The sequence below is a fragment of the Chiloscyllium punctatum genome, chromosome 49 (assembly GCF_047496795.1).
Source record: "Chiloscyllium punctatum isolate Juve2018m chromosome 49, sChiPun1.3, whole genome shotgun sequence".
Taxonomy (NCBI): domain Eukaryota; kingdom Metazoa; phylum Chordata; class Chondrichthyes; order Orectolobiformes; family Hemiscylliidae; genus Chiloscyllium; species Chiloscyllium punctatum.
Window position 1 is genome coordinate 41,007,566 of NC_092787.1, and position 24,419 is coordinate 41,031,984.

At 42.4% G+C, this 24,419-nt stretch overlaps 1 protein-coding gene across 1 annotated transcript in view; it reads right to left on the reverse strand.

Moving 5' to 3' along the window:
• The window catches only part of LOC140469286 (uncharacterized), a 70,214-nt gene that overhangs the window by 17,419 nt on the left and 28,376 nt on the right, over positions 1 to 24,419 (reverse strand). The window contains exons 6-8 of the mRNA XM_072565628.1: positions 9,690 to 9,861; positions 4,039 to 5,115; positions 1,011 to 1,196 (exon numbers count right to left, since the gene is read on the reverse strand). Of these exons, the coding sequence (XP_072421729.1) occupies positions 1,011 to 1,196; positions 4,039 to 5,115; positions 9,690 to 9,861 (1,435 nt within the window). The remainder of the gene's footprint in view (positions 1 to 1,010; positions 1,197 to 4,038; positions 5,116 to 9,689; positions 9,862 to 24,419) is intronic.

The window sequence follows — 24,419 nt, forward strand, 5'->3', positions numbered from 1 at the left end:
ATAAAAATCAGCTTAATTGGCACACAAACCACCAGCTTAAACATTTACTTTCTCCACAAGAATGTACATTAGCAATGGTTTTGTTTTAAATCATCTTAGCATTACAGAACAGTAACTCACCCAAGGTCCCTTTAACATAGTCTTCCAAACTTGTATGCTCTACTACCTAGAAGCACAAAGGGATCCAGATGCCTGGAAACGCGACCACTTGCAAATCCTTCACCAAGTAACACATCATCCTGACCTGGAATCTGACACTGTTCCATCACTGCTGCTGGAGCTATGTTCCTAACAGCACTATGGTCGGTACCTACAACAAATTCCATGTAGCAGTTCAAGATGGTGGCTTGCCACCACCTTTTCTTTTGAGAAGAAGTTGTAATGGGGGCAATACATGCCAGCAATGTGTGTAGCATAAGTCTCCCTGCCTAACAGAGGACCTACTTGTCACTGAGATAGGACAATGAAGGATGACTAGGCTGATAATAGGACGGCAGGACTGCCCCATGAGGAGAGATTGCTTCGACTAGGCCTGTGTTCACTGGACTTCAGAAGGATGAGAGGAGATCTGATTGAAACATCTAAAATTCTAACAGGACTGTACAGATTAGATGCAAACTGGATCCTTGTCCTGGAGGGGACTCTAGAACCAGGGACACAGACTCAGGATATGGGGGTTGACCATTTAGGATTGAGTTGAGGAAACACTGCTTCAGAAGCTAGTGGACCTATGGAACTCTCTACCATAGAAGGTTAAGGAGGCCAAGTCACTGAGTATATTCGAGAAAGAGATGGATGCATTTTTAGATTTTAAAGACATCAAGAGGTAAAGGGAGAAAGTGGAAATATGGCATTAAGATAGAGGATCAGCCATAATTGCATTGAAGGGCCGAATGGCCTATTCCTACTCCTGGTTTCTAAACTTCAGTAACTAGCTATCTGGATTTGAACACAAAGAATTAATACACTTTTTTATATCAGTGCAATTGTCAATAATCTGACTTACTTACCTGGATGAGGTGCTTGTCTGGCACGATGAGGAGGTCACTGCCTTCCTGCAGCTCCTCCAGCAGCTCAGTCACAGGTCCAAAGAGCAGCAGGTACATTTGTTTCCAGTGCTCAATCTCCTCCTCACCTTCCAGCAGACGCTCTGCTGTCGGGGAATCTTTACACGATGAGTGAGGCACCTGCTGTCTCTACAGCAGAAAAATGTCAGAACAAGGGCACAAGTGAAACCAACATCATTATGTTATAAAAATCATGTTGGAATTTACGTTTCAAAGTCTGATGAAATACAGAAAATTGGAGCACAAGTAGGCCATTTGGCCCTTCAAGCCTGATCTCTTATTACTAAGAGTTAGTATCACAAACCCATGTTAAAATCAACTCTGCAGTCTATTATTACAATGCCATTTTCAACTTACCGTGTTCATCTAACCCACCCCGCATCCCCTGTGTTGTTTATATCGAATCCACAGTGAATTCCTTCACTCTGATTCTGCCAATAATTAAATTTTGAAGGACTTTGAGAAACGTCATCAATTTCCAGTATGTACAAGCAAACATACTGACCGTACCATAAACTAATCAAACTATTGAAGCCAGTATGTCATCCAATGAGATGGAGACAGGGTGGAATGTACTGCATGACTTGCTAAGAAAGGAATTCACTAAAAATTAGTAAACAGTGTAGTTAAACAAAGTTTCTACAAACTACAGGAAAGAGAGGTTAGCCTCAGGGCTTTTATAAATTATGGCATAGAGCCTCATGACTGAAATTCCAGCAAAGTCTCCCGATAAAGCAGGATTGCTTTTTCCAGCAAAATGGAGTGAGTGGAGGATAGTAATATAACACAAATAACATGCATACAATCTGAATGTCTATAATAATGTTTTCACAAGGCCTGATTGGAAATGAACCTATCCGATCATCTCGTTTTTATCCTGGTAAAAACAAGTTTTTATCCTTATCTAATGATTCACTATATGATGCCAAACTTAATTGATTATAAATTTCCATTGCAATTACAACTCTTTAAAAATGTGTTCTGTCAATATTGGACTGAACTTATGTCACTTACTGAAGTCAAGGACCATCTACAAACAGGCTGATAGTGAATAAAGCTAAAACTTTAGAGTATAATGGTTGTTGCTTAGTCATAGCAAACAAACTGAGGAGGATGGTCTCAGTCTGCAGGGTGATATTGATATTGATCATCTGGTAAATTGAGCAGAGCAATGGCAGATCAAATTTAATCCTGAGAAGTGCAAAGTGGTGTGTTTTGGAAGGGAAGGATATACACAATGAATGGTAGCCCTTAGGGAGTTCTGAGGAACGAAGGCACCTTGGTGTACAAGTCCATAGATCCTTGAAGGTGTCAGCGCAGGTAGATTGTGTGGTAAAGGCGGCATAAAAGATGCTAGCAAGGAAGGCTTGCTACAACTGTATGAAACATTGGTTAGGGCACAGCTGGAGTATTGTGTGTGTTCTGGTTATCACACTGTTAGAAGGCCATGATTGCACTGAGAAGGTACAAAGGAGATTCACCAGGATGTTGTCTGGGATGAGAGGTCTCAGTTAGGAGGACAGACTGGATAAGCTGCATTTGTTTTCCTTGGAACAGAGGAGGAGGCCGAGCTGGGGTCTGATTGAGATATAAAAAATCATGAGATATATAGACAGAATGGATTGTGTGAATCTCTCTCCTATGGCAGACATGTTTAAGAACTGAGGGCATTAACTTAAGGTGAAGAGTGGCTTTGAGGAGATCAGAGAATGTTTTGCTCCTCCAACCAAAAGATGGTACAAATATGTGACGTGCTGTCTCAGAGGCTGGTGGAGGCAGATACACTTGTAACATTCAAGACACATCTGAATGAGTGCTTAAAATGCCAGGGCACATTTGGCTATAGATCAAATGCAATGAATGAGATTAATGTAGTTTGGTATTTGTTGGTCGGGATAGACATGCTGGGCTGAAGGGTCTTTTTCTATGCTGTCTGCATGTCTGACTCAAAAAATAATTACCACTCGACACAGACTTTGTTGGGTTAATCTAACACAGAAGAACACATGACAGAGCTCAATACTCTAGATCATAGCTCTACTCCCTCAGAATACACAGCCATGTACATTTTCCAGGAGGGTTCAATCAAGTAGAAACCCCAGCTAATTTTGTCTCTCTCTTGAGCCCCAGGTCTATGTGGGAAATGTCATCACCACTTGATCTGAACTCAGCAGATACTGGACTACACTTTGGAACTTGCATGGTGTGTGTGGTTTGGGATTGCATGTCACTCACTGAGTCAGTCAGAACATCCTGACCTCATCTCGGATTTCTACAGCACCTTTCATGTCCTCCAGTTAATGTCTAACAATTTACAGCCAATTGAGTATTGTCAGAAGTGCAGGTAAACCAGCAAGATGCAGCCTGGTATGGGGGATTTTAGCTATGAAGAAAGGTTGCATAGGTGGGATTTGTGGTGGAAGCAGGCACAATAGCAGTACGCGAGAAGCACCTGGACAAATATAGAAACAAGAAGGAAATAGAGGGATACGGATCTTGTAAGTGAAGAGTGTTCTAGTATGAAAGGGCAAAATGTGACGGCACAGGCTTGGAGGGCTGAACCACCTGTTCCTGCGCTGCATTATTTGTTCAGCTGATCTGCACAGGAAGATCCCACAACTAGCAATGAGACAAAGACCAAAGAATGAGTTTTACTGGTGCTGGCTGAGGAATAAATACTAGCTAAGATACCAGGGAGAACTGCCTCCCCGATCTTGAAATAGTAGCTTGGATTATTTTACTTTGACCTGAGAGGACTGAAATGGTTTCATTTTAACATCTCATCCAATGGCCGACACCTCTGGCAGTCCCTCAGCACAGCACTGGAGTGTCAGCCCAGCTGTTGCGCTCGAGTCACTGGAGTGAACTTCAAACTCTTAGCTTGCTGACTCAGCTGTGAGTGAGCTAGGCCTTGAGCCAGGACTGTGCTTTTACCAAACAGGACATTCAGCACTTCCTCACCAGTCACTACCTTGTTCCGTTTCCCGACAGTGGTTTGCCTCAGCCTTTTCTTCGGGATGTTCCTGGCCTCAGTCTCATAAAGCAGGGACTTGTTCTTCACCAGCTGCAGGAACTGGCAGATCTGCCTGTGGATTACTTCCGACACCACACTGCTGGTGGCATGAAAACGTACCAGCCCTTCCCGTGCCTTCAGCACCCACAAATAGAGACCTGTGTCTACCAGTGAGTAATATAACACTGGCCCAGATAGGAGATCTAGAATGCTGTAAAGCTCCTCGATACTTGGGATGACTGAAATGGAAGAGTCATCTATCATATTGTTCCAAACTGGGAGCTCCTCTATCATGAACGTATAGGTTAGAAATCTGTGTCTCCTGCCAGCCTCTGCATACTGGAATATCTTTATTCCGTCACCTAGTTTTTCAAGGATTGTTTGGATCCCATCATAGCTCTCCAGGAGAATATCATTGGTCTCTTTTGGTAGTGTGATTCCCTCAACTGTTAATCTTCTACTGAGCCAACAGTAATATGCTATCACTTCCTTAAAGGCATTGCATCCTTTCATCAGCTCCTTTGCTAAGCAGGAGAATTGACAGCTGCATGCTATCTTAAACTTACACCTGTAGATCAGCTCATCCTCTCCAGCCAGCTCTGCGGCTTCCAGAGCCTGCTCATAGAAGTACAAGGCATGGCGATACTGAGCTGTATCTTTATAAACCTCTGCTAAACCCAGTGCAGCCTGACACTTCAGCTTCGGATCATCTCCTCTGTTGTCGTGATCCCAAGCTTGTTGGTACCAGTTTGCTGCTTCCTCCAAGTTCTCTGTTGTCCTGTATATGTCCCCAAGTCTAATCATTGCTGCTAATCGAAGTTGTCGCTCTCCTATGGATTTTGATAGGTTGAAACTCTGGTGAGCGTGGGTCACTGCAAGGTCATAGTTACCGAGCACTGTATGAATGACACCCATCGCTCCATGGGCCTCTGCAGCTGCGATACTGTTGCCCAGCATCTTGCTCAGTTCACAATATTGCTGGTAGTTGATCACAGACTCATTGTAAAGTCCCAATTTCTCTTGAAGTTTCGCAACCTACAAACTCAAAAACACATACAGTGAGTTAGCACATTTCCCAATTCTCCAAACTCCTTCCAGAGAATTTTCAGTCATCAAAACACTGGGAAAGCTTCACCCTCTCAAAGATTCAGGTGCCAGGAAGTAAAAGGGCTGCAGTTACAATATTCCAGATCATCAGCCTCTAAGTCATCCCCTGGCACCACTCTGGTCTCCCACCCCCTCTCCTGGGCCAGGAATTAAATGATAAATGGCATTTTCAGAATGCCCTTAAATATAATGAAACATGCCCAAGTGCTTATACTGGAGGGTTGATTGGTCTTAGGCAGCTGAAGGCACAGTCAATTGTGCAGCAATTAAATTTAAGAGTGCATGTGCAAAAGGCCAGAATTTGGAGAGATCTATCCAAGGGTTGTAGGGTAGGAGGAGATTACAGAGTTGTGGAGGGGCATCATTTCCAAGGCACCCCATAAAATCGGGAGGAGTAGTTTTCAGCAGCTGAGTGGCTTACCTTTTCTCATCCACCCCACCCTGAGCACAGATTTCTGTCCCAGGAAGGGATTAAGTAAATGAGTAGAATGCAAGACTGTCAGCAAGACCAAAACAGTTCCAGGAGAGCCCACTCTGCCTTATTAGGCATCTGGCCAGAGGAGGGGAATGAAAACTTTCAGGGCTATAAGCCCCATAACTTGACAGTCTCAATGTTTAAACCTGAATAGTTGCACTCTGCACCATTCTTCAATTTTCTAAGTTAAATGAGAAATCGGTGCAGGAATATATAGGGTGTATTCCACTCCCCCTTTTGGTGTTAACACACAGTATTAGTGGCAAAAGCTACAAGATTCAGAGATCCTTCACCCCCCATCGACATACATTACAGTAACTTAACTGGATGAAGTTGACAACAAATTTCCAAGTGTAGGATTATAGATGGTTACAGCTCAGAAGGAGGACATTCAGCCACTCATACTTATGGCAATCCTCTGAACAAGCAATTCACCTCGTGACATTCCCCCACCTTCTCCTGCTTGCTCCGTACATCCATCCACTCCTTTCTCAATTAGGATTTAAATCCTTTCTGAATGCCTCAACTGACCCTGCCTCCACCATGCTCTCAGGTGGTGAATTCCTGATCCTAACTTCTTTCTGAGTGAAAACATTTTTTTCTTCATGTCACTATTATTCTACTTACCAATTGCTTTAAATCCATGCCTGCTTGATCCCATACGTTCCAACAATGAAACAGTTTCTCCCCACGTACTCTGGCCCTCATGATTTTGAATACCTTGATCAAATCTCTTCTCAAACTGGTTTTCTCCAAGGAGAGCACTCCTAGCTTCTCCAATCTTTTCCTGTGACTGATGTTCATCAAAGAGTCATACAGAACCTTCGGTCCAACTCATCCATGCCAAACTGAAACTAGTGCTATTTGCCTGCATTTGGCCCATATCCCTCTAAACCTTTGCTATTCATCTACCTGTCAACCTCATCCCTGGAATCATCTTCATGAATCTTTTCTGCATCCTCCCCAACTCTGCCACATCCTTTCTGAAACGTTGTGCCCAGAACTGGACATAATGCCCCAGTAGAAGCTGAGGCAGTGTTTTATGAAAGTTTAACAAGAATTCATTAGTTTTGTACTCTCTGCCCCTGTTAATAAAGCTGAGGATCCCTCATGTTTTACTGCCCTCTCTGAACCTGTCTTGCTGCTGTTAATGGTTTGTGCACACAAACACTCTGGCCACTCTGTTTCTGCATCCCCTTTAGAATCGTACTCTTCATTCTATATTGTCTCTGTGTGTTCTTCATATCAAAGTGAATATTTCGCACAACACAAATTTCATCTGTCACCTGTCTGCGTCCTTTTCTGAAGGTTTATGCTGTCCTCATCACAGTTCACAATCCTTCCATGATTCACACAACATGATAAGACATAGAAACAGAAGTAGACATTTTGCTCTATCAAATCAGCTCCACCATTCAATGAGATCATGGATCACCTAATAACCAACAACTCCAACTGCCTTTTCCCCTGAACCCTTGGTTCCCTCACTTATTAAAAATGTGTTCTTCTCAGCCTCGAACATACTTATCGACCTAACCTTGACAGCCCTCTGCAGCAACGAATTCCACAGATTGATGACCCTCAGTGAAAAACATTCTGTTCATCTCTGTCTTAAATGGGTGACTCCTCATTCTGAGATTATGATCCTCTGATCCTCGGCTCCCCCACAAGGGGAAATAACATCTCGACATCCACCTCTGTCAAACCCTGAAGATCTTTTATATTTTAATAAGGTCTTCTCTCATTCTTCTAAATTCAGGTGTGTACAAGCCCAACCTTCTCAATCTCTCCTCATGAGAAATCACCTCTATACCCAAGATCAATCCAGTGAACCTTCCCTGGACTGTGTCCAACACCAGTATATGTTTTCTTAAATTAGCAGACCAAAACTGCTCACAGTATAATATTTTTCAAATTTTTAAACTGTGCCTAGTATAAAAAAATCTAGGTCCTTAATATATATCAGGAAGAGCAACGGTCCCAGCAATGACCCCTAGGGAGCTGCACTACAAACCTTCCTCTACTCCAAAGAACAACCATTCACCCTGTTTTCATGTCACTCTGCCAATTTTGTATTCACATTGTCACTGACACTTTTACTCCTTGAGTTCTAGCTTTGCTCACATGTCCATTGTATGGCACTGTATCAAATTTCTTGTCACATCCATCACGTCATCCTCATCAACCCATTCTGTTGCTTTACCAAAGAATTGAATCCAATTATTATATATAATTTGCCTTTAATAAATCCATGCTGGCTTTCCTTAATTAACTAAATTTGCCAAGTGACCGTTAAATTTGTCCCACATAGCTATTTCTAAATTCTTATCGATCATCTAGGTTAAAATGGCCTGGTTGCAACCTTCCCATTTTTTGAACAAGGATCTAACATTTGCAATTCTCTAGTGCTCTGGTACCACTGCTGAGTCAAACAAAGATTGGATAATTATGGACAGTGCCTCTAGAATTTCCATTCACACTTCCTCCAGCATCCTTGGAAGCATCTCATCCAGTCCTGATGCTTCCTGATGACACGCTTATGCTCGAAATGTCGACTCTCCTGCTCCTCGGATGCTGCCTGACCGGCTGTGCTTTTCCAGCACCACACTCTTTGTCTCTGATCTCCACCATCTGCAGTCCTCACTTTCTCCCAGTCCTGATGCTTTACCAACTTCAGTACAAATCGCCCATCCAACACTTCCTCCTCATTAAGTTTAAAGCTTTCAAGTTTCTGAACGGCCTCTTTCGCATATTCTTCTTTGGTAAAGCTAAAACATATAAAATATTCATTTGAGCCTCAGCCGTGCCTCCTGCCTCCAGGTGTAAATCCTCCTTTTGGTACCTCATTGATCTCATTCCTCCCTTAACCACCCTTTTACTATGGTCATAGATGCATTCCAGATTCCCTTTCAGATGAGCTGCCAGTCTCTTCTCACATTCTCTTTTCTTTCTCTTATTTGCTTTTTCTATCCCGCTCTGACATCCCTTCTTTTGGATTATCTGTCCTGGAAACCTTGTATCCAGGAATATTTAATAGCCAGTTCTACCCTTCCTTGATCCATGCAACTCACCAATCTCCTGTACCATTCATGTACTTGCATGGTAATCCTAACATAGGCTTTATTACTTTGCCTCTTATTGATAACTCACCTGATGACTGACACAGCCCAAAAAGACCTGACAACTCCAAGAAAACAATGTACAAAGGAAGCGTAGTACTACATAAAGATTTAGTTCTAATTTAATGCACCTGTTGTAGATCTCTCGGACACATATCCTGAACCTGATGAGGAACTTGCTTCATGAATTACTAAAGGCTTCCAGGATACGCTTCATTTGAAATGTCCGAAGATGTAACACCAAGCTCAACCCCGAATCACCAAACAGGAACAAGCGCATCATGGAAAATGTCTTCGGGAACCACAAATAGGGAGTGAGCAATAGTACCGACCACAGACACATGTACTTTGGAGAGATATCAGCAGACTCTCAAAACAATGATCAAAGCCTATTGTTACGAAGTGTCCAAAGAATTGCTTTCTAAAGCTATTTGTTTCAACGTGACAGAGTTAAATTCCTGTTACACAGCATTTTCTGACTTCTTTTAGGGATTAAGACTCAGGATGTCAAAACTGACAATTACACACTCCCAACCACAACCACCAACAAACTCAGGTTCAGGAGTGGGTTATTCTTAAGGCTGGAGTCTAGATTAGAGAGGTGCTGGAAAAGGTCCTCAGATGCTGCCTGACCTGCTGTGCTTTTCCAGCACCACTCTAATCTAGACTCTGATCTCCAGCATCTGCAGCCTTCACTTTCACCTATTCCTAAGGCTGGTGGAATCTGCCCAAACACTCAACATTTTGCCCACTTGACACCCAAGCATTCCAAAATGAATCCAACCTCCAGCAGACCCAGTTTGATCAGAGTCAGACAACAGTTATCTGAACACTTTGCTCTACCAGCTGTCAGATCAAATTGCTCTCAATCACAATCCATAATTGCAAATGATTTTGAACCTACCCACCTGATGATAAGCAGATGTTACATCCTGGCAGTATCCAGTCAGTGGTCCCCCTATTAAATGTTCCAGATACTTCTTCCCAAAGACTAATGCTTTGTGGTGCTGTTGAATAATCCAATAGGCCTTGGTCAGGTTCAGGTACACAGTCACCTGTCTCTCCGAGCTCCAGAACTCTCTGCAGCAAATACACAAAAGCAGTGAAGTCAGCATCATTTTAATTATTTTACAAAATGCATTCTGTTTTTGGAGAAAGGAAGGGAAGCGTGCAGCCATGAAGAAGAGGATTGTCCAGACACGTCAAAGCAGCGTTGAGTGAGGCAGACTATCAAACGCCAGTTGATTTGAGGTACTTTTATGCCCTTCAAGACATTTAGTATCTCCACTGAAAAGATCTAACACTTATTTGTTGAGGCCATCACTATTTTTCTTTTATATTTCTCTTACATTTTGATTTGGAACTGAGAGTTGAAGTTAAGAATTCCATTTTGAAAAGCAGCTGGTTTTAGAAAGAGAACAAAGACAAAGTATTCTATAGCTATTCCCTTAAGGGTAATCAGTGGTAGTGGAAAGCCTAGTAGTTTTTTGCTGGTTATGGTCCACTAATGGAAATATAGTGCAATCAAGGATCACACTTTATGTCAAACCTTTTTCAGGATATTATTAGCAACTTGGGAATTAAATAACTAAAACTGACAGCATACCAACCACAGACCCATGTACTTTGGAGAGATATCAGCAGACTCTCAAAACAATGATCAAAGCCTATTGTTATGAAGTGTCCAAAGAATTAGGAAGAAGGGTCAGCTTTATTTTACACCAGAGATTCCCCAATAAATCTATTGAGCATTAGCCATTTAAGTTAGTTTATGGCTGTGAAACAAGGAGATCAATAAAGCAGATTAGAGACACATTGTTCAGTCAGAAAAACAAATCCTCAATGTTAGAAATGTGTCCATTTCTAAAGGAGTTTTAAAGTCATAGAGATGTACAGCACGGAAACAGACCCTTTGGCCCAACCCATCCATGCCGACTCGAAATCCCAACCCAATCTAGTCCCACCTGCCAGCACCCGGCCCATATCCCTCCAAACCCTTCCTATTCATATACCCATCTAAATGCCTCTTAAATGTTGTAATTGTACCAGCCTCCACCACATCCTCTGGCAGTTCTTTCCATACACTTGCCACACTCAACGTGAAAAAGTTGCCCTTGAGGTCTCTTTTAGATCTTTCCCCTCTCACCCTAAACCTATGCCCTCTATTTCTGGACTCCCCGACCCCAGGGAAAAGACTTTGTCTATTTATCCTATCCATGCCCCTCATGATTTTGTAAACCTCTATAAGGTCACCCCTCAGCCTCCGACGCTCCAGGGAAAACAGCCTCTCCCTAGAGCTCAAATCCTCCAACCCTAGCAACATCCTTGTAAATCTTTTCTGAACCCTTTCAAGTTTCACAACATCTTTCTGATAAGGAGGAGATCAGAACCGTATGCAATATTCCAACAGTGGCCTAATCAATGTCCTGTACAGCTGCAACATGACCTCCCCAACTCCTGTACTCAATACACTGACCAATAAAGGAAAGCATACCAAACACCTTCTTCACTATCCTATCTACCTGCGATTCCACTTTCAAGGAGCTATGAACCTGCACTCCAAGGTCTCTTTGTTCAGTAACACTCTCTAGGACCTTACCATTAAGTGTATAAGTCCTGCTAAGATTTGCTTTCCCAAAATGCAGCACCTCGCATTTATCTGAATTAAACTCCATCTGCCACTTCTCAGCCCATTGGCCCATCTGGTCCAGATCCTGTTGTAGTCTGAGGTAACACTCTTCGCTGTCCACTACACCTCCAATTTTGTTGTCATCTGCAAACTTACTAACTGTACCTCTTATGCTCACATCCAAATCATTTATATAAATGACAAAAAGTAGAGGACCCAGCATCGATCCTTGTGGCACTCCACTGGTCACAGGCCTCCAGTCTGAAAAACAACCCCCCAACACCACCACCCTTTGTCTTCTACCTTTGAAACAGTTCTTTATCCAAATGGGCTAGTTCTCTCTGTATTCCATGAGATTTAACCTTGCTAATCAGTCTCCCATGGGGAACCTTGTCGAACGCCTTACTGAAGCCCATATAGATCACATCTACTGATCTGCCCTCATCAATCCTCTTTGTTACTTTTTCAAAAAACTCAATCAAGTTTGTGAGACATGATTTCCCACACACAAAGCCATGTTGACTATCCCTAATCAGTCCTTGCCTTTCCAAATACATGTACATCCTGTCCCTCAGGATTCCCTCCAACAACTTGCCCACCACCGAGGTCAGGCTCACCGGTCTATAGTTCCCTGGGTTGTCTTTACCATCCTTCTTAAACAGTGGCACCACATTTGCCAACCTCCAGTCTTCCGGCACCTCACCTGTGACTATCAATGATACAAATATTTCAGTAAGAGGACAAGCAATCACTTCCCTAGTTTCACAGAGTTCTCGGGTCCACCTGATCAGGTCCTGGGGATTTATCCACTTTTATGCATTTCATAAAAGGGCCTGTTCTGTGCTGTACTGTTCCATGTTCTATGTTCTATTTAGTATTTTCCCCATCTCCTGCGGTTCCACACAAAGGCCGCTTTGCTGATCTTTGAGGGGTCCTATTCTTTCCCTAGTTAACCTTTTGTCTTCAATGTATTTGTAAAATCTTTTTGGATTCTTCTTAACTCTGTTTGCCAGTTATTTCATGTCCCCTTTTTGCCCTCCTGATTTCACTCTTAAGTATACTCCTATTGCCTTTATACTCTAAGGATTCACTCGATCTATCCTGTCTATACCCGACATACGCTTCCTTCTTTTTCTCAATCAAACCCTCAATTTCTTTAGTCATCCAGCATTCCCTACACCTAACAGTTTTTCCTTTCACCCTAACAGGTATATACTTTCTCTGTATTCTTGTTATCTCATTTCTGAAGGCTTCCCATTTTCCAGTCGTCCCTTTACCTGTGAATATCTGCCCCCAATCAGCTTTTGAAGGTTCTTGCCTAATACTGTCAAAATTGGCTTTTCTTTTAGATCTGATCTATTCTTTTCCATCACTACTTTAAACCTAATAGAATTATGGTCACCGGCCCCAAAGTGCTCCCCCACTGACACCTCAGTCACCTGCCCTGCCTTATTCCCCAAGAGGGGGTCAAGTTTTGCACCTTCTCTAGTAGGTACATCCACATACTGAATCAGAAAGTTTTCTTGTACACACTTAACAAATTCCTCTCAGTCCCAGGCGATGTTTGGAAAGTTAAAATCCCCTACCATAACCACCCTATTATTTTTACAGATAGCTGAGATCTCCTTACAAATTTGTTTCTCAATTTCCCTCTGACTATTAGGAGTCTATAATACAATCCCAATAAGGTGATCATCCCTTTCTTATTTCTCAGTTCCACCCAAATAACTTCCCTGGATGTACTTCTGGGAATATCCTCCCTCAGCACAGCTGTAATGCTATCCCTTATCAAAAATGCTACTCCCCCTCCTCTCTTGCCTCCCATTCTATCCTTCCTGTAGTGTTGAGCCATGCTTCTGTAATTGCTATGATATCCCAGTCCCATGTTCCTAACTGAGCCCTGAGTTCATCTGTCTTCCTTGTTAGGCCTCTTACATTGAATTAATGCAGTTTGATGACCTAGTGGAATTATTGCTAAGCTGTTAATCGAGAGGTAATGTTCTTGGGACATGGTTTAAAATTTCAGCAATATAAACCTGGAATTAATGGTCAAATGATAATTGTTGGAAAATCCCATCTGGTGGCTCACCAGTGTGCTTTCGGGGAAGGAAGTTGCCATTCTTTCCTGGTCTAGCCTACACGTGACTCCAGACCCACAGCAACACGGTTGACTCTTAACTGCCCTCTAGGATGGCCAATGAATGCTGACCTAGCCAGCGACATCCATCATGTGGACACACTGGTTACAAAGGCCCAACAACGTCTCTTCTTCCTTAAGCAGCTGAGGACATTTGCCACGACAGTGAACGCCCTTGCCAACGTTTATAGGTGCGCCATCGAGAGCATTCTGTCTGGATGTATCACTACCTGGTTTGGCAACTGTACCATTCAAGATCGGAGACGGTTACAGAGAGTGGGGAACTCGGCCCGGACAATCACAAAGGCCAACCTCCCATCCACAGAATCCATCTACCAGGCCCGCTGTCAAGGAAAGGCTGCCAGTATTCTCAAAGATCCATCCCACCCTGGCAATGTTTTTCTACAACCTCTACCATCAGGGAGAAGGTACAGAAGCCTGAACACACGCACCAGCTGGTTTTGAAACAGTTTCTACCCTACTGTTGTTAGAATACTGAATGGACTCACAAACTCTTAACATTCACCTGTCCCTGTGTTTTTTGTTTTTGCCGCTGTTTTCCTGTTATTTACTATCTATGATACTTGACTCTGTGATCTGCCTGTGTTTCTCGCAAGACAAAGCTTTTCACTGTGCCTCGGTACACGTGAGAATAAATTTAATTCAATTCAATTCTCAACCAGTGAATGAATGTTAAAAAGAAGCTTGTACAATTGCACAGGACCATTTGAAAACTTCCAAAAACCAGTAGACAGGTAAACATGCAACAATCAGAGGTTTCAGGTCAGGAGATGAAATTTTGGTGGGGTGATGACATGGGGTAAACTCCTCCGCTAATGTAAGCCTGACACACAGAGAAGCTCACCTCATGCCTTAATCTGTTACATTTCCAGAGGCAAAGAACTATCCCAGAGGTCACTATTTAAAGTAAAAATTAACAATTTTATTCTTTAAGTCCAAACAGAACATTAATACAACAGCTATTTACAATTCCTTTCTCTTAAACCTATCTTTTACCTCCCACTCTACAATACTGGTCTGATGAAAACAATACCATTTAAGATTTGCAGAAAAATAACCATCACATTTCAAAACCAGCTAGATTTGTTGATTTGCCTCTGTAGATTTTCCTGGATCATCTTTTCTTCGGTCTTCTGCTGCACAACGTTTCTTATGGACAGGTACCTGTTGGAGAGCTATTCCGCTAACAGAGTGTACTTGTTGGTGCTCTTCGCAGTCCCCCCTCGCAACTGTTCAAAATGTCCAGTTTTACAGCTCAAAACATCAGATCATTTCATTGAATTTTGCAGTTTGGGATGACATCAAACCAATCTCGATTGGATTTCGGTGTCTGGGGCAGAATTTAAACTGATTGGCTGAATTTGAATTTGTTTTTGTTCCATGGCAACACAACTCCAGCTATTTGTTTTTACCAAATATTACATTTTTAAATTGTTCAGCACACTCTGTGCTTTCAATCAGTCCTTGCTAGCTTTCTCTCTCTCTTAAAGATACAGTACACACCTACACCTTCATAGCACCTCCCCCCTTAAGAAAAAAATGAAACAATATAATGAAAAGTTGACTTCTTATTTATTGTTTCTATTTCTTAATCACATTACCATGACAGACAAATGACTTTAATCTAATTTCAAATTAACTTCTTTCCACATACATATACATAACATTGAATAAAAACCAATCTCATCTATACTTTGTCAGTTAAATCAGCGATAATGCATCTGCGATTACATTGTTATGGCTTGCAACATGTAGGATTTGTAAATTAAAAGACTGTAAAATAAGACTCCAATGAAATAGTCGCATATTCTTCTCTATAAAGCATTCCAATGATGTAAGTAGATTGTGATCCATGTACACAACCATCTCTGACACATTGTTCATGACATACACATTAAAATGTTGTAAGGCCAGTATCAAACTCAATCGTTCTTTTTCGATCGTGGAGTATTTCCTTTGGTGGATGTTGAGTTTCTTTGAAAAGCAACTAACTAGCAGTTCAATCCCATCCTCATCTTCCTGTAGGAGTACAGCTCCAACTCCTACATCACTAGCATCGATGGCAACTTTGAAGGGTTTCAAAACATTTGGTGTAGCAAAGCTGGTGCAGTGGTCAATATTGCTTTTAAATGGTGAAATGCCAACTGGCATTGTTCTGTCACCAAAACCTTGTGTTACTCTTTCAGCAACTCGGTTAACAGTGCCACTACACTGCTGACATTTGGAACAAACCTCCGATAGAATCCTCTTAGTTCCAAGAATCAAAGCACCTCTTTCTTCGAGGTTGGTTGTGGAAATTCCTCGATGGCTTTCGTCTTTGCGTTCCATGGGGGTCAACGCTCCATGAAGATGTTACGTCCCAAGAACGTCACCTCTGCTTTCACGAATTCAGTTTTGTTTAAGTTTATCAACAGTTTTGCTTCTTGTAGTCGTTCAAAGAGCTCTGCCAACTGTACCATGTGATCTTTCCAGGACTTACTATAGGTCACTACATTGTCCAAATAGACTGCACAGTTTGTTAACCCAGCCACAACTCTGTTCATGAGTCTTTGGAATGTGGTGGACGTGTTCTTCATTCCAAAGGGCATCACTTTGAATTGATATAGCCCATTTGGGGTTACAAACGCAGAAATTTCTTTTTCCATCTCTGCTAAAGGTACCTACAAGTAATCACACAGTAAGTCCAATTTGGTCATGTAACTGGCTTGTCCAACTTTCTCGATACAGTCCTCCAATCTCGGCATTGGATAGGAGTCCAATTTTGTAACAGCGTTGACCTTCTGATAATCCACACAAAATCGTTGCATCCTGTCCGGTTTGGGAACTAAGATGATTGGCGAACTCCGCTCACTCTGGCTCGGTTTGATGATATCCTCATCGAGCATGGCCTCCACCTCCATCTGGACCTGCCTGGCTTTGAAAGGATTAAGCCAATAGGGGTGTTGTTTTATCAGAGCAGTATTCCCTACGTCTACTTTCCATCTGATTCCTACATATGTCCTCAAACTGCAGTAACAAACCTCTCAACTGCATTCTATGCTCATGAGACAGATAGTTGACCCACCATCCCACTCCTCAAGGACTTCTTCATTTTTTATCATATTTTGGGGCACCTCAAAATCCACACTCTGCAGGGCAGTAACTAACACCTGTTTCTCCAGTTCATTCTCTCCCATACAATACGTTTTCACCATGTTCACATGACATACCCAATACCGTTTTTTTCTAAATGGCATCTTTACCAGATAGTTCACCTGACTCAACTTTTCTCAATCTGATAGGGACCACTAAACCTGGCTTTGAAGGGATCTTCTATCACTGGTAACAATTCTAACACTTGGGAAAATGTCCGAGTCTCAGTTTTTATCTGCCACCTGCTTCATTCTATACTGTGCCCTCTTTAGATGCTGTTTAGCTAACTCACCTACTCAATTGACTCTCTCCCTCACCTCCGATACATAATCTAAGTGTGAGATCTCTGACTTTAGTCCTGTCGATTTTTCTTTAATTAATTTCAAAGGTCTCTCACTTTGTGCCCGAATATTAACTCGAGGGGAATAGACTGAGTAGATTCTCATGGTAAACAATACCAATGAGATACCCTTATCCCAATCATTCCGGTAATCCTGACAGTACGCTCTCAACATGGTCTTCAGGGTCTGATGCCACCTTTCTGAAGCTCCCTGGGGTTCAGGATGATACACACTTGATTTAAAGTGCTGTATACCTAAGCTATCCATGACCTCCTTAAATAGTTTAGCAGTAAAATTAGGCTTTGGTCTGACTGAATCTCTCTGGATAGCCCATACTGCGTGAAAAAAGCTACTAATTCCTTTACCACCCTTTTTGCCTTGATACTCCGTAATGGAATTGCCTCGGGAAATCTGGGAGACACATCCATTGTGATTAACAAGTACTGGTTCCCACTTTTAGTTCTCGGGAGGGGAACCTACACAATCAATTATAACCCGCATGAAAAGTTCTTCGAAAGTGGGAATTGGCAGCAAAGGTGCTGGTTTTATTATCGCCTGGGGCTTACCTACCATTTGGCACGTGCGACACATTCTTGTGCATTCCAGCCCAAGAAAAAAACTTTTTGTACATGAGCCGGGAGTCTTCTGTACACCTAGGTGACCTCCTACAGCTAGTTCATCTGCTATCTGTAACTCTTCCTGTCTGTATGCTACCAGCAACACAATCTGGTGCACCTTTGCCCATTTCTCCTTTGCATTAACCTAAGTCTTCATTTTCATCATAGAATTCTATCTTTCAGAAAATGACCCTCAGGAATATTCTCTGCCTCCTTTTCGGAGTACACATCCACCGTTCTCATATCTTTTATCATCCTGTCTTTCTGATTCAAGTCCCTTAGCCTTTCTCTCTGACCCTCTGCCTGTTCAGGTTTTTCCTGCACCATTACGTCAAACAAGGTGTCTGCTATCTGAACCTCAATTCCTTCATCTTTCTCTTTAGTTTTCTCTTTGTGCTGTGACTTCTAACAGTGGGATCTTGTTAATACACATTCTAGGAAAATATCAGGATTTTTTTTTAACTCCTCAGTTCCCTGGTCTTCCTTGGGCTTCTCCACAACAAGGAGTGTCAGTCTCACCTCGGATCCTGCCAAGTAATTCCTCAGAACAAACTGAATTCTGGAACTGACACTCTGTCAATCACTCCTACTGTTACTTCCCCTGTCTTGAGTTGGCACTCCAACCTGATCTCAAATAGGGGAATGCTAAATTTCTGTCCATCTATCCTACAAATTACTACACTGTCAGGTAACAGATCAGAAACAGTGCAACTTCACTCCTCTCTTATTATTGGAGAGTGGTATATCTCAAAATTATAACTTGTTGCCCTTCTTCCCCTGTTCTTTCTGAGTAGACTTTACCCACAGAGGCAAATTCTTTATAGAGGTCAGGCACTGACTCCATATTCAGCCCATGCCCAGATTGTGCATTCTCCTACAGCTCCTCAAGTCTTCTAGGGGTTTCCTTTATTACTTTCACTAATGCCACTGGCTTAACTTCTTTTACCACATCTTTTTTACAGTGCCTTCTTTTAATGACCAGCACGGTGACTCTGGCGGTGAAAACACCATTTCCCAGTGCCCTTCTGAAACCACCGGCACTGTAATTCTCTGTGTCCCACTCCATTACAGTGAAAACACCCGAGGTCTTTCACCTCCATTTCATCCTCATGGGTTTCTTTAACCTGTGGTAAACTCTCATCAAAGCTCTCTACTCTTTGTTTCGTAGTGTAGGACCTCCCCTTCTCCCAACTTCTATCCCTCACAGTATGAGATCCTGGCCGGAAGCTTGTCTCATGCACAACATGAACTCATCGGCTAATTCTGCTGCCCGTCTCACTTCCTCAACTTTCTGTTCCTCCACGTGAATTCTTACCATCTCTGGAAGTGAGTTTTTAAACTCCTCCAGCAGAATAATCTCTCTTAGAGCCTCAAAGGTATTAATTCTTTTTAAAGCTCGCACCCATCTATCAAAATGACTATGTTTAATTCTTTCGAACTCAACATAAGTTTGACCTGGTTCCTTCTTTATGTTTAACTGCTGTCTACATGCTTCTGGTACCAATTCATAAGCACCACTTAAAACAGCCTGTTTGACCTCTTCATAATCTCTTGACCCCTCATCTGACAGCGCAGCAAATACCTCACGAGCTCTGCCTACCAGTTAGTCTGAACTAGCATTACCCAGAAATCCTTGGATCACCCCATCTGCCTAACCAATTTTTCAAATGAAATAAAGAAGGCTTCAACATCTTTCTCATCAAAATTTTGCAAATTTTGACATATTTGTATATATCACTATCTTCTCTTTTAATCTCCATCCTGTTAACCTGACTTTACTGACTAAGTCACAACTTCTCAAGTTCAAATTTTCTCTTTTTGCTCAGCTAAGAACCTTCTCTGTCTCTTGCCTCTCTCTCTCTCCCTTTGTTTATCTTCTAACTCCATTTTCCTCAATTGTAATTTATGTTTTTCTAACACTACTGCACTTGTCTGTTTCCCTGGCACACTTAAGTATTTTAGTAATTCCCTTACATTTCAGCTTTACTTTTGTCCTTGGTTAAACCCAATTCTAACCTCTTTACTAATTCTAAGAGTATGGTCTTTTCTTTCTAAACTTTCTTTGCAAATTTGGGAATCATCTTCACACCCCAGAACATCTTTAGCTATTTTAAGACCCATTTCTCTCACATTTAATTTAACCAACCACAAGTGGTTAGTGAAGGATAGTGAAGGCGGCGTTTGGTATGCTTTCCTTTATTGGTCAGAGTATTGAGTACAGGAGTTGGGAGGTCATGTTGTGGCTGTACAGGACATTGGTTAGGCCACTGTTGGAATATTGCATGCAATTATGGGCGGCACGGTGGCACAGTGGTTAGCACTGCTGCCTCACAGCGCCAGAGACCCGGGTTCAATTCCCACCTCAGGCGACTGACTGTGTGGAGTTTGCACGTTCTCCCCGTGTCTGTGTGGGTTTCCTCCGGGTGCTCCGGTTTCCTCCCACAGTCCAAACATGTGCAGGTCAGGTGAATTGGCCATGCTAAATTACCCGTAGTGTTAGATGAGGGGGTAAATGTATGGTTGGTACAAAGGTACAAAGGACTTTATAAAGCTACACTTGAATGAACCACATTAACCAAACAGAGTCATAGAGATGTACAGCACAAAACAGATCCATCAAACCAACTCATCCACACCGACACGATATCCTACAATAATCAAGTCCCATTTGCCAGTATGGGCCCTTACCCCTCTAAACTCTTCCTATTCATATACCCATCCAGATGCCTTGTTGTAATTGTACCAGCCTCCACCACTTCTTCTGGCAGTTCACTCCATACACTCACTACCCTCTGTGTGAAGAAGTTGCCCCTTAGATCCCTTTTCAATCATTCCCCACTCACCTTAAACCTATGCCCCCTAGTTCAGGAAAAAAATTCAGACCCCATAAACAAAACCCATATTGGTTATACCCAGAAAAACAGGCCAAAGGAAGAAAAGAAATCCAATACATGTTGGATAATCAATTGATCAAACCAAGCTGTTCTTCCATAGTGCAGGCTCCTAAGCCAGATGGTTCAATTAGATTATGCATAGAATATAGGAATGTGAATGCAGTCATAAAGATGGATTTATATCCTATTCCTAGTCACATAAAAAGTTATAAACTTGGTATCCGAGATCAGTCATTCATAAAGTGCGACTATGAACAATTGAGCAATTTTGAACAGTACTGAATGTTTTAATTTTTCTGTGTTGAGAGTCCAGACATAGAGAGGCTGAATTGATTTGGCTTGTCATCTGTGTTGTACCATGTGGACTAGTACCATCACCTGGAACACTGCTGAGCAGACTGGTACCTCTGTTTGACATTACAGAAACCACTCTCATAGGTAAATGACCAAAATTCACAGCACAGAAGGTCATTCAGCCCATCATATCTGCACAATCTGAAAAACAGTGACCTAGCCTCACTTCCTAGTTCTTAGTCCTTGAGGTCACAGCAGATCCAGTCCATATTCAAGATTTTTTTTTAATGTTGTGAGGGTTTCTGCTTCGATCATCTTTCAAGCATTTTGTTCCAAATGCCATCACCCTCTGGATGAAATCTTTTCTTCTTTCATCTCTCTAGCAATGGTATTTCATCATTCCCACAGCTATTGTCGTTTTTGCAATATGGGAGATAGCTCCTTCTATCCACTTTATCCAGGTCCCCGATCATTGATACAGCTCAATTAAATCTCTCCTCAATTCTTTGCTTCGTTTGCCCTACATGTACTATCTTACAGATATTTTCTAATCAACCTGTTCAGAGACATTATGGCACACCTCTGAAGCAGATGGACTTGATCCTGGGTATTTTGGTTCAGAGGCAGGGACACTACTATCCACAACACACAACCCACATTCTCCTCAGTTCGTCAATGACAAAATAAACAAAACCTACCTGCTCAAACTTTCTATGTAGCTAAAATTCTCCAGCCCAAGGAACAGACTAACAATCTCAGAGTCATAGGGTCATACAGCATGGAAACAGATGTTTTGGTCCAACCAGTCCATGCAGACCATAATACTGAACTCAACTAGACCCACTTGCTTGCATTTGGCCCATATCCCTCCAAACCTTTCCTATTCATGATTTGGAGATGCCGGTGTTGGACTGGGGTGTAAAAATCACACAACACCAGGTTATAGTCCAACAGGTTTAATTGGAAGCACATTAGCTTTCGAAGCGACGCTCCTTCATCAGGTGATAGTGGAGCCCTAGTGTGCTTCCAATTAAACCTGTTGGACTATAACCTGGTGTTGTGTGATTTTTAACTTTGTTTCCTATTCATATACTTATCCAAATGTCTTTAAAATGTTGTAACTGGACCTGCATCCACCACTTCCTCTGGCAGTTCAATCCCACATGGGAACGTCTGTGTGAAAGAGTTCCCCTTGCATCCTTTTTAAATCTTTTTCCTCTCACCTTAAAAATATGTCCCCTCGTTTTGAACTCTTCCATCTTAAGGAAAAGACCTTTGCTATTCACCTTTTCTATGGCCCTCATGATTTTTTGAATCTCGATAAGGTCACCCCTCAACCTCCTACATGTCCCTCCTACATCCCAGCCTACCAGATTCTTCTTGTAAATCAAACCCAGCAACATCCTGGGAAATCTCTTCTGAACCTGCTCCAATTTGATAACATCCTGCTTATAGAAGGATAATTAGAACTGCACACAGTACTCCAGAAGAGGCCTCACCAGCATCCTATATAACCTCAACATGACATCCCAACTCTTTTACTCGAAGGTCTCAGCAATGAAGGCATGTGTGATAAAAGCTTTCTCAACTACTCTGTCCACCTGTGACGCAAAGTTTGAAGAATTATGTACCTGAACCCTGAGGTCTCTCTGTTCTATAACATTACCCAGGGGCCTACCATTAATTGTATAAGGTCTGCCCTTGTTGGCTTTCCCAAAATGCAATATCTCACATTTATCCCAACTAAATTCCATCTGCCACTCCTCAGCCCACTGACCCTGTTAATCAAGATCTCTTTGTAATCTTAGATAACCTTCTTCATTGCCCTTTGTTCCTCTCGAGTGTGATTACATCCTTCCTTTAACATTTAATTGTTTATGTGCATTTTAGTTCCTGCCTCAATAAATGAAGGAAACTGTACTGGATGCCTTCATCGTTAAATGTCCTTCCTAGTTATCTACCTTCAGGGATCTGTGGACATGCTCTGCAAAGTGCCTCTCAGTGTCCAGTTGTTTACCCCTGCCTTGTTAACCTCCTCAAATACATTGCCTCACTCCTCTGCACTGAAGACCATTTGCTACTTCCTGCCCACCTGAACAGTACACCGATATCTTCTTGCTGCCTGCAGCTTCCCTTCTTACTCGCAGCCACATAAGCAATTTTTGCATTATCTGCAAACCCTCTGCATATAATAATACCCTCTGCATTTAGTCAAAATCATTGAAGTACACCACAAAAAGTAACAAACTGTCCAGAAACTCACATGAATTAGCCTTACATTAGATTACTTACAGTGTGGAAACAGGCCCTTTGGCCCAACAAGTCCACACCGACCCGCCGAAGCGCAACCCACCCATACCCCTTCACCTAACACTATAGGCAATTTAGCGTGGCCAATTCACCGGACCCGCATATTTTTGGACTGTGGGAGGAAACCGGAGCACCCGGAGGAAACCCACGCAGACACGGGGACAACGTGCAAACTCCACACAGTTGCCTGAGGCGGGAATTGAACCCAGGTCTCTGGCGCTTGTGAGGCAGCAGTGCTAACCACTGTGCCACCGTGCCTTCTGGAACAAATAAATTGCTCACTCTGAATCATGCTGTGGAAAGCGGATAAATATAGGCAACCTTTATATTAATTCAGGCAAAATTTTAAAGGAAACTTACTCTGATATGTAACACAAAACAAAATCTCTATTTCAAATGAGGTTCATCTCCCAATTCTCTGACTTATCCATTGAAACATATCCTAGTTGCTTTTTCCTCCCATCACAGCCTATCCCCCGACACCTTGACCCCATTATAGTCTAATCCCACACCCTGCCTCTGCGGGAACCCCACAGGGTATCTCTGGGGGAGCCCTGCACTCTGTCTCAGTGGGACCCTGCAAACTCCCTCAGGGAGGACCCCGCACCCTTTACTTACTGGAAGTCTACATGCTACACAAATGGGATTCCAACGTACCACACTAACATAACTCTGTATATAGTACATGCCGACAGGAACCCTACAGACCATTCGAACCTGATGCCCACACACTGCACTAATGAGAACACTGCATCATCTCAGTGGTACAACATCCTGTTAATATGTAACATTTAGCCCAAACTGACCCTGGTGGGTAGTGCTTATAAATTGTAATTTTGGTTAGATACATAGAACATAGAGCTATACAACACAGTACAGGCCCTTCAGTACTCGATGTTGTGATGGCCTTCTATCCTACTCCAAGATCAGACTAACCTAATTTCCATGTACCGATCCAAGAGTCACTTAAATACCCTAATGTATCTGACTCTACTACTATGCACCCACCACTCTCTGTGTAAAGAACCTACCTCTGACATCTCCCCTAAACCTTCCTCCAATTACCTTAAAGTTATGCCCCCTCATGATAGACATTTCCGCCATGGGAAAAAGTCTCTGGCTATCCACTCGATCTATGCCTTTCAACATCTTGTACACCTCTAACAAGTCACCCCTCATCCTTTGTTGCTCCAATGAGAAAAGCCCTCACTCCCTCAACCTTTCTCCATAAGACCTGCCCTCCAGTCCAGGCAGCATCCTGGT